The 18,878-nt window shown below is 38.6% G+C and overlaps 1 protein-coding gene across 2 annotated transcripts in view; it reads right to left on the reverse strand.

Moving 5' to 3' along the window:
- Window positions 1-18,401, reverse strand: part of LOC124949980 (fibroblast growth factor 17-like) — a 120,869-nt gene extending 102,468 nt beyond the window's left edge. The window contains exons 1-2 of one of the 2 annotated variants that reach the window (XM_047495968.1): window positions 18,126-18,401; window positions 7,652-7,908 (exon numbers count right to left, since the gene is read on the reverse strand). In XM_047495968.1, the coding sequence (XP_047351924.1) occupies window positions 7,652-7,878 (227 nt within the window). In that variant the 5' untranslated portion in view covers window positions 7,879-7,908; window positions 18,126-18,401. Of the gene's footprint in view, window positions 1-6,654; window positions 7,614-7,651; window positions 7,909-18,125 lie in introns of those variants that run through there. The other variant, XM_047495971.1, reaches the window with a different exon arrangement.
- Between the last annotated feature and the right edge of the window lie 477 nt (window positions 18,402-18,878).

Genomic DNA, 18,878 nt, shown 5'->3' on the forward strand with positions numbered 1-18,878 from the left:
TAAAAAGAAAAAGAAAGTAACCGTGCAAGACTGTTCGTGGGCGTCGGTGACAGAGCATTGCGTTGAATCTCGAAGAGACGAAAGACTCCAAAGAAAAAGACTATGGGTTATATAGAAGGAGAACGCGGGGAAGGGGTGAGGATCGTCGAAGGAACGTTTTACGATCGCCGATGAACACGGATCAACAATCGGAAGGCGATAGCCGTCTCAATGAGCCGCAATAAACTGACTTTATTGTGGGTTCTAAAAGTACGCAACCGAGAGCCCGCTCGGCTCCTCGAAGAAGTGCGAACGTCTCTCGTAACGGCACCTGCCTGCCACCATAGTCATATTGCTACCCCGTTCTCTTTCTACCAAGTGTACCCTTAAAAATATGCATTTCTCTCTCCCTCCCTCCCTCCCGCCCCCCTCTATCTCTCTCTCTCTCTCTCTTTCTATTTTCCTCTTTCTCGATCGAACGATGCTCGTCGTATGATTTCGTCTTCACGGCTCCAAATTTATTCGAGATTTACGATTATTACGACATATAACACATATAACTATTTGTATTGTATTTACTTACGTATAGTATATATATATATATATATATATATGTACATCTGTACGTTAGTATGTATGTGTGTTTGCGAACATCAATGGTTCTCTCTATGTCAACGTATAAATTCATTCTCTTCTTCTTTTGTCTTTTCATATGGTCGTAAGTTCCCGAATGAAAATGATAATGAAGATTACGCGAGACCAGGTCGTTCACCTTTTCCATCTTATTCGAGATTACGTCAAGATTCGATATACTCGATTCTCGTCGACGTGGGAAGGCAGACGAGGAAAACAGATCGATGCCTTCTGTCTCGACCGGAATCGACGCTGTGTATATATAGAGCGCGTCGAGAAAATCGGATAAACCAACGGAATTATAATCTATCGAGATATAACGAGAGACATGATTTTGAAGATACACCGTTGTTTCATCGATCTTCTCAATGATTTTCAATCCTTATTCTCTTACGTTTCTTACGTTGAAAATAATAAATCTTGAAAAGTTTTCATTGCGAATCATCAATGAAATATATTAATGAAATATAACCCTTTGAATGATTCAATGAATACGATAAAGGACATTTTTTTTATTCATTCGCATTTTTTGTGTTTCGATATATACGATTCAAGTTTTTATGAAAATAATAATATATATAAAATTTTATGGATAATTGTTTCTTTGGAATTGTTAATACTTTTGTCTAGAGGTCGAAGACTCGAGCGAGTACCATTTTATCCGAGTCGTTTGTTTTCTGTGTTACGTAAACTTCTTTCTTTTTCCTTTCTTTCTTTCTTTCTCTTTCTCTCTCTCTCTCTCTCTCTCTCTCTCTCTCTCTCTCTCTCTCTCTCTTTCTTTCTCTTTTCTCTACGTAACTTACCGTCGATGAATTTTTAACGAGCGGTATCTCCGTAACAGCGACGATAAATAACCCTCCCTACAGAGACATCGCTTGTTTTCACCTTCCTAAGAATTACGTGATTCGCAGCCGAAGGATATTTCAGAGCGTAGAAATGTCCGATGGTTCGCAAAGAGAGACGGCGGCCAAATGCTTATTGAAAAGGCGGCTTTATTGTCGAAGGAACGCAAAGAGTAGAACAACATCGATACTTCCCACGTTTGTTTTCCGAAGGTCGAATATCTCGGAACGAGCGAAGCTTTAAATTCTTTCAGCTTACTATCAACGACAACGTTCTTTCGACGTAGTCCCAAAGAAAACTTAACTCTGCTTCTCCTTTCCGTTATTTCGCATTCCACGGCCCTTCTTTATAACGAGAAAGCGAAGGAATTGTGAAGGAAAAAAAAATTAATAAGCTGGATTTGCGCATGACCTTTTGTAAGAGACGCCGCGGCTTTCTTGAAAAAAAAAAAAAAAAAAGAAAAAAAAAAACGAAATATAAAAATACAGAAGGTAAAAGAGTGAGAGAGAGAGAGAGCCGGTTCTATTGATATCTTTTAACATTATCACCAATAAAAGGTTCAATGATAATCGATGTTCCTTCTCTCGATAATTTTTTGGATCGTTCGATCCTAACGGTAGAAACGATTCATTCAGAACGATTTTTTTTTTTTTTTTTAAACTCTCAAAGTAAACACGAGCCCTCTTTCTTTCCTGCTATCTCTCATTCTGACAGGGTCGAAACCATCACCACAGAGTATCATGGGGCATAAGAATGGCGAAAAACACTTCGGAAGGTTTGCAAATAAATAACGAAGCGTGCACCTCCGAAGCGTAAACGTCAATCTCGCGTTGATCGTACACGCGGCACATTTCGGTGTACTTTCGAATATTCGCGCGCGACTTGATCGTATGTATTATTTATGACCGCGGGTTGAGGATATGTGCCGACGAGGACAATGACGAGAGAAAGAAAAAAAAAAAAAAATGGAAAAAAGATCAAAGAAAAAAGAGAAAGACGATAGAACGAACCTGTCCTGTCGGAAATTCATCGAAGAAGCTCCGTTGATGTAAAAACGTTGACCTCGATGAACCATTGGTTCGAGTGAAAAAAAAAAAAAAAAAAAGAAAAAAAAAAGAAGAAGAAGAAGAAGAAAAAAAATAGAGAAGATAAATAAATAAAAAGAGAAACAGAGAAAGAGAAAAAAAAAAAAAAAGAGAAAGAAAAAGTATGTACCTACGTCATTTTAATAATGAACATTTCTACTCGACTCGTAGGTAGGTAGAGGTAGGGTATTCGTTCTTCTCTTCAAAACGGAAATACGTGCGACGACAATGCTCATCCTCGTTTCGTGATTCACAACCAAGTAGATACCTACATAGGTACACATAACCTGCCTCGTTGTCCTACGCTTTGGTATCTTCGCACGTAGATACCTATGTACCTATTCTCTCTCTTTCTCTCTCTCTCTCTCTCTTCTATCTCACTTTCTCACTCATTCTCTCTTTCTCTTTTTCTCTCTGTTCTTTTATCGTAGACGAGTAGCAAAAGAGAAAGAGAAAGAGAGAAGGAAAGAAAGAGTGTGAGAGAAAGAGAGAGAGAGAGAGAGAGAGAGAGAGAGAGAGAGAGAGAGAGATTGAGAAAGGAAGAGTAAAAGCGTGAGAAAGAGGAGGATAAAGACGAGAAACGAACATAAGAGGCGCGTCGTATGCAAAGGCACGGACTCTATCGTGGATACTCGAAGCTTCAGGGTGACCAAGTCAAGGCCCTGCTTGTTTCTCTTCTTCTTGGCTCGTGCCCTTTCTCGCTTCTTCTTTCTCTTCAATGTCCTTCTCGCGATGTCCTTCTTTCTTCTCTTTCTTTCTCTCTCTCTCTCTCTCTCTCTCTCTCTCTATCTATCTCTGTTTCTCTTATGCTTTTCTACTATCTCTCGATATTCCGGATCTATATTCTAAACGACCCACTTTCTCAAAAAAAAAAAAAAGAGAGGAAGAGAGAGAAAAAGAGAGAAAAAGGGAAAAAGAGAAAGAGGGACATATCTAGTAAAAAAGAACCAAGGAAAAGAAATAGATAGAAAAGGATGGAAGAAAAACAGAGGGAGTACGTGCAGGTAAACGTGGAATCGCGATTGGACGAACGCCAATTCCTCCCGGGGATGTACCGTCGATTTGAAATTCAACGCGATGAAAGCTTTGCCGGCCTCTTTCTCTTTTCTTTCTTTTCTTTCTTTTATTCTTTTCTTTCTTTCCTACTTTCCTCTTTCTCGGCTTCGTTCCTTATCTATTTCTTATCCGGATACCTAGAGAGAAGGCCGGTACTTGCTAAACTGGTTCGACCCTGTAATATACGCGTCAGGTCAAACTATATATGTAAGTAAATACCTATTCCAGTTTCCTAACCCAAAGACCGGAAGTACTGCCATTGGCAGTCTGCTTCGACTTTGCCAAGCATAAGAATCCTTTTAATACGGATTGGACTCTTTAATCGGGCACAAGTGCCTACATCCTTTTTTCTTTTCTCTCTCTTTTTTTTTTTTTCTTTTTTTTTTTTTTCCTTTTTCTTTTTCTTACTTCGTTAATCCTCACGAAATAGATTGCTCGCGTGCACCAAAAATATCACGAATTTGCATTACCGAGATAACGTGAACGGAACTATTTTAACGTGACTCGTTGTAAAAATTCTTTTACGATTTTTCTTTATTATTTAAGGAAAACGAATTGAAAAATTTAAATGTTCTCCCTTAACAAAATGTATTTGCACAAAATATGACTATTGATTTACCGTTCATAACTTTCGTTTTGAAGTTTTACGAGAGAAAGAGAGAGAGAGAGAGAGAGAGAGAGAGAGAGAGAGAGAGAGAGAGAGAGAAAACATTTACAATCGCACGTGGTTACGTCTAATCGAAAATAATGGAATACACGAGTCATGGTGGATGCTCTTATCGAATGATCGAAAGAATTTAATCGCAAAATTGATCGCGGTTACGACACGAAATGTTACGTCATCGTATCGCCCCGAGCCAAAACGTTTCGAACGAAAACGATAATATATCTCTTCCAGAGTAAGATGAGAGAAAGAGAAAGAGAAAGAAAAAGAGAGAGAGAGAGAGAGAGAGAGAGAGAAAGAAAACGTTGAACTTTCTCGCGTCCATGAGTAAAAAGAAATTCAATTCTTCGATGAATCTTCGGTCTAAGAACCTGGAGACGACACATTTGGAATTGGTCGAAGTTTTTTTCGACAATATCGCGAACGAAGGACGTGCATATGGGGGTTGCAGGATGGGATGGGATGAGTTGATGGTAGTAGTAGCTCGTTGGTTCCTTTGGTAACCGTGATGGAAAGTCGCGCGATACCCGCTCACGGCCCTTTGTCGGGCAAAATGACGGGATTTGCGAACGAGCCTGAGCGTCGTTGACTCGGAAATATTGCGGAGGGGTTTCCCTTTTGACAAGGCTTGACAAGGCATAAGAGCCATCATCGTCGTGCGACCGAATGTCTACGCGCGAGGGGTTGTTCGACCTTTCCTTTCCTTTCCTTTCCTTCCTTCCTTCTTTTTTTATCCTTCTCCGAACTGAATCTGTTTCTCTTTCTTTCTTTCTTTTCTTTTCTTTTTTTTTTTTTTTCTTTTTTTTCCATCCTTCGTCTTCGAACGCAAGCAAAGTAATTGAAATATCATCGATACGACGTTTACACGTCGATCGTGACGTTAGGGAATTAATCGACAAGTAGTCGAAGATTGATCTAGTCAGACGTAATCGATCATGCAACTACTAAAAGTTATTATCACTAGCAATTATTTGTCTGGCATTAAATAAAGTTCCTTTACAGTGTGAAGGAAAAGAAAAATATCAAATAAAAAGTTCCATTTGCTTAACTCCTCCTCTCTTGTGAAAGGATTCCCCTGAAAGCTTTTTCATCGTCTAAGAGGGATGGCTCGATGTAACGGCGGTACCACTGAAAACGAAGAAGAAGAAGAAGAAGAAGAAGAAGAAGACGACAACGACGACGACGACGACGACGTCGACGACGACGATAACAACAACAACGACGACGACGACGACGACGACGACGACGAAAACGACGAAGACTACGAGAAAGTGACTCCTTCGCTCTGGTATTTCGCACTTTGCCGCGCGCGTTCGTTCCATCCATTTGTATCTCACACGATTCGATTAGTCATCGGGCTAATGCATCCCTCCGAGGAGTTTGCAAGTTAAACGTACGACTCCGTGAATGGTTCCCATCCAATGGCGAAATTATCCGCCAAGGATCTAATAAGATTCTTCATTGCCATTTAAATCGTCGTTAAAGAGATTCTTAACAGTAGTTTTATTAAACAGGCTAATACGAAATAATGGAAAGGGTATCATTTGTAATGCTCAAATGAAGATTTTTTACAAGTGTTGCAGTTGCTATTACTACTATTGGATTGCATATCATACGAGAAAGCTAACGAGAAAGGAACTCGAAACGAGTCTATCTCTTTAATCCAGCAGCCTTGGAGGAACCGACGGCGGCGGCGGCGGCGGCGGCGGCGGCGGCGGTGGCGGTGGCGGTGGCAGCGGCGACGGCGGCGGTGGTGATGGTGGTGGTGGCGGCGGCAGTAGCAACGGCCGGCCGAAGACAGCCACGACTCTTCTCGCCGCCGCTAGCAAATTCTCGCCTTTTCTCTTCTCTCTCTCTCTCTCTCTCATTCTCTCTCTCTCTCTCTCTCTCTCTCTCTCTTTCTTTCTCTATTTCTCTCTCCGTCGGTCCTTGCTCTCTTTCTTCCTTTATCTTTACTCTACATGCGGATTTATGCTTTCTCTGTCTTGACGATCTACGGCTTTTCCGATGAAAGGAAAAGAGTGGAAGGAAAGTTGGCCACTATTAATCACTATCCAAACGTTTCACATGAGGGAAGATACTATCAAAACGAGAGAAAAAGAGAGAAAGAGAGAGAGAGAGAGAGAAAGAGAGAGAGAGAGAAATAAAGTAAAAGAATTTTAAGAAAAATCTTCTGTTTACAAAAAAATAAAAAAGACTAAGGAACGTAGCCACGCGCTGAGAAATAACATTCCTATGCCAAGGAAACAAAGACAGCAATAACGCCTCTTATTATATCCTCGCTATCTTTTAAGAAGCAAGATATGAAGGCGAAAAGAAAAAGAAAAAGAAAAAGAAAAAAAAAAAAAAAAGAAAAAGAAGAATACCACGCGAGAAAGTATATCGTGCACTGACCTTATAACAAACATGTGGTCCCTGGATGGACAGTCATTGGGTCTCACACGGGGTGGCTCGTGGCTGTAGTTAGAGGAGGACTGCTGGCACTCGAGCAAATATCCACTTACGCACGCATGAACCGCGTTCGCGCGATAGGAATCCGCGTCGACGGCGTTTCTGTCGGTGGTGATAGTACCACTGCTGCCGCTGCTAGTATTACTACTAGTAATACTGCTACCTCTACTACCACTACTACTACTTCTTTTATTACAAATATTATTACTACTAATACTATTACTGCTATTACTACTACTACTACTAGCGGCGGCGGTGCTCTTGAGGATCAGGCGCGAGCCCACGGTGGAGGCGCGTGCACGCAGCGGCGCGTAGCCGCAGGATCCTCGTGGCACCGGCTCGAACAGGTTGATCGAAATCTTGATCCCTGCCTGATCGCACCGTCTTCCACCGTACCACGACTCCACTTTCGATCCTGCCACTTTCCTTCTTACTCCTGCCACTTTTTATCGCGACTCGTGCCGACCGGTATACACGCGGGATTAACGATTAAATTTATATCATTAGCCAGATATTATTTTTTCGTTCGATCTTAACGACGAACTATATTAACCGATAAACCCGATCGTTTGCTACTGTTGTGAACGAATACGTTCGAGAGACCGGAGAAAAGAATAAGGATGATAATTTCGAAGAGGACGAACGACGACAATGACGACGACGACGACGACGACGACGACGACGACGACGACGACGACGACAACGACGATGATGACGACAACGACGACGACGACGACGACAACGGTGGTCTCGTGGTGGTGGTCGATAGCGCGGCGCTCTACTGACGTCGCGACGCTTCGTCGTGTCGTGGCTCGCGGCTCCTGCCCGCCCCCGCAGCCGCGAGCGCGACCACCACCCCCGCAAACCCTCCGGAACAACCCGGAAACTGACGAACCTCCTGCTCCCACCCCCGCAAACTACCCTTATTTCGTACCCCCACCATTGCAATCTCCACCACCACCTCAGCCAACGAAGGACGACTAGACTCCTCCTCCTCCTCCTCCTCCTTCTTCTTCTTCTTCTTCTTCTTCTTTTCCTCCTCCATGATCCTTCCGCTTGCCTACGATCCTTCTTCTTCTTCTCATTTTTCTCTTCTCTCCTTTCCTTTATATTCTTCCTTATCTTTTTCTTTCTTTCTTTCTTCCTTTCTTTTCGTATGATTCCCATCAAAGATATTTCTCTACCAAAGACTTCGATCTAACAGAAAAGAAAAAGGATAAAGAAAATACTTTTACTTCCTGGTTCACTGTTGTACTTCACAAGTTCCTTTCCCTTTATACACGATACTTTCATGCTATATATCGTTGAAGTAAAGTAAGAGAAAGGAATACTGGATCGTACAAAATTATCGAAAACAAAGTTGCCTACGTATTGGGATACGTGTGTAACATCAGCAAGAGGGATAAAGAGAAAGAGAAAGAGAAAGAGAAAGAGAAAGAGAGAGAGGGAGAGAGAGAGAGAGAGAGAGATGGAACGAACGAAAGAACGAAAGGGAGAAGAGAAACGAGAAAAAAGAGGAAAGAGAGCAAAAGGAAGGAGAGTCCCGCGGGCAGTCGGCCGACCACGTGGGTGACGTTCGTTCCCCTTCCCCCGCTCCCGGCAATGGCCACGTGCCAAATAACTCACTTGGCACGCGTAAACAATTACTCCGAAACTCATGTTATCGCGCTACATTACGCGTATATATCTCACCGCTCTTGCCCGCGAGCTCGTGCGTGTCGCGTACTCCAAGAGCCACTCGAATCTGTCTCTCTCACTCTCACTCTTAAACGTGCGAACAAGAGATAGAATAGAAAGAGAGAGAGAAAGAGAGAGAGAGAGAGAAAGAGAGAAAGAGAGAAAGAGAAAGAGAAAGATGGTCTTGACGTTTAGAACGAGCGCGTAAATATTCGTGTCGCTTGGTGCTTAGGTCAAGGCGCTTCTTTCTCTTTTTCTTTCTCTCATTCTCTGTTTCTATTTCTCTCATTCTCTCTCTTTTTCTTCTCTTTATATGATCATTTCTCGAACGTAAATCGTACGTGTCTTCGCGTGTCCCCCTTCGAAAGTCAATTTGCTGTGTTTGCTTCGTGAAAATTGAAATACGATTCGAAGACGTCACCGTGAACGTATTACACCTCTCGTCGTTTTCTTTCCTCTTTCATTTTTATCTAACTATCTATATTTCATTACTTTTATTTTCTTTGTTCTGAGTTATTGATCGTGCGAATCGTGAGAAATAGAATGAGTGAATGGCGATGAAATATCGAGGATGAAATAAAAACAAACTTTTTCGAAGAATGCCCTACCTTTTGCTCTCTCTCTCTCTCTCTCTCTATCTCTATCTCTATCTCTCTCTATCTCTCTCAAGAAGAAAAAGAAACAAATTAATCGCGATTAATTAGGATTTGGCCGAACTAACCACTTTGATTATATATCGTCGTTGAGTATTTGCCCTGTGTATTACTATACTCAATCAAGCCTATACGATGATATGGTGGTTCGATGTTTCTCGGGCAGAAACGTGAGTAGCATGGTAGCTTTGGCGATCACCACGATTGTTCTCGGTTTTCTGCATCTGCAGATCGATTTGGGCATTGGCCAACCTCGATTCTCCGGTATCGTGGGTCAAGACCCGACGGGGATATCGAAACAGCGGTAGAGAATGCTTCTGCAAACTCGATATCATCCGAGACAGAAGGGTCTTTAAAATCGAATGACTTCTATGATTCTTTCTCTCTCTCTCTCTCTCTCTCTCTCTCTTTTTCTCTCTTATCAAAAACAAAACCTAATTCTAAGTTCTCAAAAGTTTGACGCTAAATGACATAACTAAGCTGAACGAGTTATCGTACTCATAATCTTGATTCAAGAATATTTTCTACGTAATTGAATATTATCTATTTATCGTATATACTTTAATGGATATGAATAAAATGAATATGAAGGAGAAATAAAAATTGTCTTTTATTCTACTCTAATCATAGTCAGTGATAAACTCCTTCGATGTTTTACACATTCTCTCTCTTTGAACATTGGTTACAATCCCGCAAAATGTAATAACGTGCTCGAAAAGTAATTGTTCGAATTTGCCGTAAGAGCATACGATAAATCTATTTCCTTTTCTATGGCACGAATCCCTTTAACAGCATCTCTAAAAGTCTGCATCTCATACTGAGAAATAAATAAACGAAATTCGTCGGGCATCTACAGGCAATAACGATATATCATGAAAGAGGAAAGAGAACGGTAATAAGCGCTACGAAATAGACACATAAGAACGTCGGCTCTCAGAAAAATATTTACTAACTAGAAAAAGACATAGAGGTGCTCGATAGAGTAGGCAGGATGATATCTCGATGCCACTTGCTTCAAATTATTAATGTCCCTCCGTATATCTGGAATAATAACGAGAGGAAAAAGAGGGAAAAGGCGTGCGTGTAATGTGCCAAATCGAAATGTGGATGACGCAGGATCGAAGAAAAAAAAAAAGAAAGAAAGAAAGAAAGAAAGAAAGAAAGAAAGAAAATAAATAAATAATAAAAAGAGAATGAAAGAAAGACGAAGGAAACTAAAGGAAAAGACTATTATTGGTACATTTCAAAAGGATCGAGTATGAGTGGTATTTCTTAAGATGGATACTTAAGAAAAGAGATTGCGGAAATAGTGGAAACCACTAACTCGAAAACTACGAAATAATGGAGACGATACAGAAAGAAAGAAATGAAAGAAAGAAAGGAAAAGATTTTTTATTTTCATTGGTATCCTTGAATACGTTCCTAACACTTGGCATCATTCATAATTCATGCAAATCGTCACCTCAACGAATGATTTAAAAGGATAAATTGTATCGAGACCACAAATAAACTGGATCTGTTAACGCCTTCCTACAAAATTGTATCTCGCATCATTACCAAAACCATTCCCGTCGACATGGAATGATTTACGGAATTTTCGATACCATGGGATTTTGATTACGATCCGTGCAATTTTAATATCCGTTAATCATTCAATCCCTTAATAACGACGTCTACGACGTTTGTGAAACTTAAGTCGAAACTTTGAATAAAATAAAATCCAATTAGTGATATCGAACGATCAATTTCTACCTTGAAAAATTCGTTGAACATTCTTTTCTAAGATAAGCAATAAAATCCGAAATGGAATGGAATGGAAAATTTAAAAAAGAAAAAAAAAAAAAAACATTTTGACGCTCGTTTGTTCGGCCTAACTATAATTCACCGATGTCAGAATGAAAGATCACACGTTAATGAGAAGAACAACAAATGGGAAGGACTGTGAAGATGTGGGTATATTAAAGTGATACGCGTAAAAAGGACACGAAGGAACAAACGAGACGTAGTAATAAACGAGGCCGAAACCTTGCGGTAAATCTCAAATAAAATGTTACGTCCAACTAAGCAAGCTTTTTTAGCCTCGTTAGAACATGGAATTATAAGAGAGAGGCCCTTTTCACATTCGGTTTATGGATATTTTTACCTTTTAAAAGTGCCGTATCCATAAGAAAGATTCTTAGGCGTACTATATATATATATATATTTTTTTTTCCTTTTTCTTTTTTTTTTTTTTTTTTTTTTTATACTTTTCTCGAAAGATTTGATTGCTCTTCTGACAACTCATTTAAATAGATCTGAAATTCGGATTTCTTTGAAGGAACGATATGCCCTACAAGGAAAGAGTCATCTACGATTTTATGGATTCTTCGTGAGTATCGTCATATTCTTTGATAATACCGTAATGGGATGTTAAAGGATACACAAGTATATGTCGTTGTCCTATGTATACTCGTCGATCGAGCCACGAAAATGGAAATATACGATCGAATAAAACGACGAAGAATAAATGCGATCATCGTACGAAAGACGATAATAGAGAAGGGAGGAGATTTCTTTTTCTTTTTTTTCTTTTTTTTTTTCTCTTTCATTTTCTTTTCTTTCTTTTTTTTCTTTTCACTCTCATTGTCATCGTCGTCGACCGGTCGATCCTCTTGTGGAGGAGTATTCGGTCGACTTGGACAATGATTTCGCGGTATTCGATAAATCCACGCGCTACTTCTCGCAAATACCTCTTCCTCCTCCTCCTCCTCCTTCTTCTTCTTCTCCTCCTTCTCCTCCTCCTCCTCCTTCTCCTTCTAGTTTTGTCTTTTTACGTCCGACCTTCCTAAAGCATTGTGATCCGCGATCTATTTCTGGCATTCGCGAATGCTAATTTCGTGAGGGCGCCTACCGCGATATTGAAAAACATGAAAGAAAGCGTGGGTAGTTGAAAGAAGAACCATCATCGTTTCCTTGCCGATACCGTATTTCGTTCTTTCGCGTGAATCATCGAGAGGAAAGGGAATTTTCCCTTCAAAAATTTTTCCACCGATTTCATCATAATCAACGGTGTTCTAAATTCGAACAGAAAAAATAAAAGGAGAGAACAAGATGTAAAACAAAACGAAAGAAATGAAGAAAAAAGAAACATTGAATCTATTCTCAGGATTTCTCGAATTATAATTTAAGAATCGCATAACTCTTGGATCTATGTACATACACATACCGGCATCGATCTAATGTCCAAACTAAAATCAAAAGCAAACGATACTCATCGCTATACATATATATATATATATATATATATATATATATATATATATATACACATGTACATATACACAGAGCACAATGAAAACGCAGTCGAAAAGATCCGACGAGCGGGTCTCAAAGATTTCTACAATGCATACGATTTATTTATCGTCTTCCTCTTTCTCTCTCTCTCTCTCTCTCTCTTCTTTTTCCTACGAGTTGGCGATCGCCTTTTTCGTTCTTATTTCGTGCACTTAACCGTGGATCTGACCTTTCGCTGTGGCGACCTTCGACCTTCTGCGTTTTCGCATCTAACGAAAAAGGAAATACGAAAGAGAGGAAAAGAAAAAGAAAAGAAAGGAAGAAAAGAGAGAAATGTAAAGAGAAAGAGAAAGAGAAAGAGAAAGAGAAAGAGAGAGAGAGAGAACACGTTCCACGTGCGTATCACCACACGAATACCGCTACTCTCCAAGTCGACGACATTCCTATCGCGGTACTACCATCATCGGGTCGACGATGCAAAGGTTATCGACAATGGCGCTCAGCCAGGAACAGCAGACGGTGCATTGTGTTTAGCGATGTATAGGATATCCGGAGTACGATGGGCGACGCTGCAACAATGAGAGCGAGAAAGAGAGATAAAGAGAGAGAGAGAGAGAGAGAGAGAGAGAGAGAGAGAGGAGGGAAACGGTCGATGGAAGAGAGAAGACACACTCGAAATCAACCGCCTTGCCGTGAGTGGTCCAGCACGTTGCTTCGCTTGCATCATCTAAAAATTTCAGTCGAAAAATATGCTTGTGGTTTATACGATCGTTAATTACAATCGAAAAGTAAAATTCAATTTCAGAGACATTGTTTCCTTCATCATTTCCGTTCGACTTTCTCAATGACTTTATTCTTTCTTTCTCTCTCTCTTATTATTTCCAAGGAACCAACAGAACGACCCTCTTTCCTCGTGTTCTCATTGGAACAATCGTAGATATCAAAATTATCGAAGGAGTCCATGAAAATTTCTAATTACAATTTATTCCAATAAAAACTTTTCATCGTTATAATAATTTTTATAGTTAGATTTTATAGTTGATATATTTTCCCCTTGTAAAGAATTAACGGTATCTGTTACCGCTTCAATGATCAATTAACTAGGCTAATATAACGTGAGATTAGGATCGTAACTGGTCGACGAATAGAATATGACGAGTGTGACCTTAACATTTAAGAAAAACCACTTTAACTCCACATAATCCGAACTCTCGATCTATCGTCTCTCCCTCTCTCCCTCTCTATCTCTCTCTTTCTCTTTCTCTCTCTTAGCGAGAGAAAGGGACGAAAAATTAAACGAGATCCCCTTTCGAAAGCTGCTTTTCGTGTATTTTTACGAAAAGCTCATACATTTTGCTACATACGTAATACATGATAATATCAGAGGTTGAGAGTTGATCGTGGAGAAAGAAAGAGGGTAAAAGAAAAAGAGAAAGAGAGAGAGAGAGAGAGAGAGCATGAGAGAGTCCAAGGTCTGCGATCGAGTTTTGCGTCACCAAAATGGCGTTCTTCTAGGAAAAGGAAAAGCCCGGAATTATCCAATTTCTTCGATTTTCACTACCCACACGAGTTGGGGTAATTTCTGGAAACTCGAAGGGATGAGAAAGTATCTAACTACCACACGCTCAAAACCTATTTTTTGTCTATGAAAGATATCCCTACGAAATCGTATTGAAAGACTCGAATAAGGGATGAAGGAAGGAAGAAAGTGAGAGGGGATGAAAAGAAAGTGGAAGAGAGAGAGAGAGAGAGAGAGAGAGAGAGAGAGAGATAAGAAGTGTATTTATCTTTCTCTTTCTTTCTTTCTCTTTCTCTTTCTCTCTTTCTCATAGCACCCACTCTTATGAATCAGTGGATGAATGAATCGACTTTGCCCCACTTTCTATCGCGTGGGAGTATCGTATCAGCCGGTTCGTCTGACATTTTCGCACCGCAACTACCCCCCTACCCCCGTAAGCTAGCCGTTTTCGATGTGACCGGCAGAAGCAGGGTGGCGACGACGTGGGCGTTGCTGACTCTATATCTACCTACGTAATAGACGAGTATGTCTGCTCCGCAATCGACCACGCAAAAATTTGTCTTTACAAATGATCATCCCCTCTATTTTTTCTTCCTTTTTCCTCTTATGATCATCCCCACTATAGTAGTCTCTCTCTTTATCTCTCTCTCTCTCTCTCTCTCTCTCTTTTTCTCGTTGGTCCTCGTCATAGCAATAACTAAAATCGACTAAATTCGAGTCCACGTGGTTCGATGTTCATGACGTCATCGCTCGTATCTTTCACGGCTCGTAACACTCAAACAGATATTGCACGATTCCGATATTTCAATGTGGATCGTCTAAAAAAACGTAAAGAAAGAAATAGCTTTGACTAATCTACATCATTCCATCTTTATTTTCTTAAGAGATAGAGAGAGAGAGAGAGAGAGAGAGAAAGAGAGAAAGGAAGAGAGGTTTATCATTCGACAAATTGTATGACCATGCGTATGCAATTGTTTAAAGAATGCTATCCGGTTTGCATCATCGTCCCTGTTGTCGCCACTATACTCGTGGAAAGACTTGCCAAGGACTCAGACATCTCGTCGGGACAGAATTTCGCGAATTTTCATAACAAGTGCGTACTTTATGTAAATACTTAGTAAGATATATGTATGTGTATATATATATATATATATATCGATAACATGACGAATTATAAAATTAATAATCCGATTAAATCGAGAATGTCGAAATCAATAATCTATCAATATTGATAATTAATAATGGTACTGAATTTTTTTTTCCTTTTTCACTTTAAACAATTTTCCATAATAATTTTAAGAAAATGTCGAGACTTTGTAAAAGCAGATCGGTCACGTGCGAGAGGAGGGAATTACCGTTTCGTTGTAGGTATGTATATACGAGCAAGAAAAGAGAAGAAGAGAAGAAAGAAAGAAAAAGAGAGAGAAAGAGAGAGAGAGAGAGAGAGAAAGAGAGGAAGAGACGACGTTAAGGCAGGCTCGAGAGCGTAGTAAGCATAAAATAAACTCGGAGACGCATGGGGTTCTACCTATGGCTCACGCACGTACGTATGTAGTACGTACCAAGATGCCAGGAAAGGCGTGCAGCCGCAAATAATCATAATAAAGGCCGTTATACAGAGTTCGTTCCAAGCTTGGTGCTCTATGCCACACGTCGTAGAAGACCATTAAAACTCTGTCTCTCGTAAAAACGACACTGCTTACAATCCGCCGCCGATAGCGAATTCTGCTTAGCGCGCTGTACCGCGCCAACTCGTCGCCACATCTTTTCGTTTTCACATTTAAAACGAATTTTATTATCAATATCTCTATTTGTCTAATTCATCAATCCTAATATGAATATCGTCCTCTTCAATTTTCACATTCTTCTATAAGGATAAAGCCGATGAAATGGGGGAAAAAAAAAAAAAAAGAAAAAGAAAGAGAGAGATATCATACATCCGATCCGATCCGATCCGATTCGATACGAAGCGCGAAAAAATATGTTAACGAAAAAAATTTCAACGATTCGCCATAACAAGAGCTAAAATATTTCATTAATAAAGACATTCGTGTCGTTTCTTCGTGGTTATAGCAATAAAAAAACGAAAAAAAAAAAGGAAAAAAAGAACAGAAAAAGAAAGAAAGAGAGGAAGAAGAAGAAAACGGAAAAAAAAAAGACAAAGAACAAAAAAGAAAAAGCTTACATCTCATTCAAATAATTTTTCTTTTCTCAAATTGAGAAACACACGATCCGTGCTACGCAGGCACATACTTCGTTGCGCTATCTTAAACGATGAGCTAGGTAAGAAGAGGATAAAGATAAGCAAAAAACGTCGCTATCGTATGGAAATTCAAGATCTCTTCTTCGCCGCCGTAATGCGTAATCTTTTTTTAACAGAAGAACAAAAAAAAAAAAAAGAAAAGAAAAAAAAAAGGAAAAAGAAGAAAAAGAGAAAACTAAGAAAGAAAAAGAAAATACAGATTATTCTCAGTTTCAATTCATTTTTTTTTTTTTTTTTTTTTTTTTTTTTTTTTTTTTTTTTAACAAATTTCATAAACATTTTATCTTTAATTTCGTACTGAGCATATATCTATTTATACACTCGTTGTTCAATTCAGAGTCATCGTTAAAATCTATAAAAAAATATTTATAAATATTTATCGAACTACCGTATAGAATGGATATAATTGAGAGATGAGGGTGACTCGCGAGGGTGTATATATATAAAGAAGAGGGTGAGTATTGACATTAAGAAGACGCGTGGGCGAATAAGACAAGTATCTCTATTTGTTGGAGAGCTTCTTTCAAAACGCAATCGTAAGAAAAGTTTTCTCTCTCTCTCTATCTCTTTCTCTCTCTCTGTCTCTCTCTTTCTCCAACTTCTTGGAAATCTTATCGCTAGTTCTCGACGATGGCCATAGATAACTATCTCCCTCCTTCCCTCCCTCCCTCCCTCCCTCCCTCTCTCTCTCTATTTCTCTCTCTCTCTCTTCTTCGATGGGTCTACGCTGTCTCATTTTCCTTTGCGAGCTCGTTCATTCAGAACGCGAAATCAATGAACGTTATTTTTGGCGAAGACCGGCGTCAGCAATGAATCGACCTGACGTAAGTATCTACTACGTACAAGCTTTTTTTCTTCTCTCTCTCTCTCTCTCTCTCTCTCTTTTCTTTTTCTTTCTTTTTTTCTTCTTCTTCTTCTTCTTCTCTTTTATATCCTTTCCTCATACGTGAGAGAACATGCGTGACACTTATCTATATAACTAATATAAATACTTGGGATCATAACAACACGTGACAATATTTTCGTCCTCTTTTTTTCTTCTTTTTTTTTTTTTCTTTTTCTTTTCTCTTGTTATTTTATCATATTACATTGAACGTTTACATGTCTAGAAAATTCAAGGGCAAACGATGAAAATTAAAAGAATATGAAAAAATTAAAGAAAGTAACGTTATCTACATATATATTGTACATATATATATAAATGTATATTATATATATATATATATATATAAAAATAAACGTATATATTATGTATATATAAATGTCATATATATACATATATATACATATATGTACATACATGTACATACATGTATATATATATATATACATGTTTACGGACGAACTCGTTGTACGTATCATTTCAAGTCCAAAGACGCATTGTTCGAAGAAAGACGGTTATAAAGGCGAACGTTAGATCGTAAGAGCAATGAAAGGAAATCGTAATAAGAGCGTAGGAGTCGATTATAAATCTTCGTGAAGTAACGTTCCTTGGCGATATTACGTTGAGAAAGAACAACAACGGCAACTAAAAGAGAGTAGGCTTTTCGAATCTCTTCGAATTACCCCTAACATCTTGGACTCTTTCTCCTTTCTTGATCTAACAGCGTCATTTGTTCCTACGAACTATTGTGATAGTTTCTAATGAACGAACGATCTCTTTCTCTCTCTCTCTCTCTTTTTTCCTCTCCTTTGTCTCGCCTTCTTTATTGTTGTAACATAATCCCCGGACATATACATACACATATATATATATATATATTAAATATATATTATAAACTAAGAAACGAAACGTTAGAAATTCTGAAAGTATAATAGATAATATTTGTGATATATGTATATTGAAGTACCACCCGTAAGTTGACTTAATTTACGTTAAAATAAATGATACGTTAAGTTAAAAGTAAAACAACGCTCAGAATATATAAATATCTCCATGAAATATTCTCTTGTTCATTTGATAAATTATAATTATTATAAAATTATTCGTAATATAATTTAAATATAATTGTGATGTATGTTAACTAACCTTAATTAGAAGTAGAAAAAAGAAACTTAATCGTAATTAATATCAATTGTCTTATATTTTTAATAGATATTATAAGAACGTCGTAGAAAATTATGAGTTTGGCTGTCGAACGTTGTATATATCTCTTTCTCCCTCGATGTTTACAGGACGAAGGCTCCAACTCGACTGTTCGAACGTCCTGATATCCTAACACTCACGAGATATATATCTCGTATCTTATTTGTTTACGTCACCTGTACGAAGAGTCAACGAACCTCACCTCGTGACTTTTATTTCACTTTGATAAACAAAGTATCGATAATATACGATTGATTTTAAATAATTATATATTAACATTAAATCAAACATTAATCATATTAATTAACGAACGAACGCCTCGGCGCGATACTTTAACGCATAAATTAATGGGATTTATTGTTTAAACGTATGAAAGAAAAAAAAAAAAAAAAAAAAAAAAAAAAAAAAAAAAAAAAAAAAAAAAAGAAAAAGAAAAAAGAAAAAGAAAAAAGAAAAAGAAAAAAGAAAAAAAAGAATAAAAGAAGAAAAAGAAAAAAAGAAAATACTGCCGTAAGCACGAAATAGTTTCATTGTTCGAAACAAAAAAAAAAAAAAAAAAAGAAAAAAAGAAAAAAGAAAAAAAAGGAAAAGAAATTCTAGATATCAATGGATCATCCCTTTTGGCGAAGTACAGAAGGGAGTGCATCGTCTCATTCATTTTCATTTCCTTTCTTTCCGTACGAAGACCGGAGGCTC

The sequence above is a fragment of the Vespa velutina genome, chromosome 6, assembly GCF_912470025.1.
Source record: "Vespa velutina chromosome 6, iVesVel2.1, whole genome shotgun sequence".
Classification (NCBI taxonomy): Eukaryota; Metazoa; Arthropoda; class Insecta; order Hymenoptera; family Vespidae; genus Vespa; species Vespa velutina.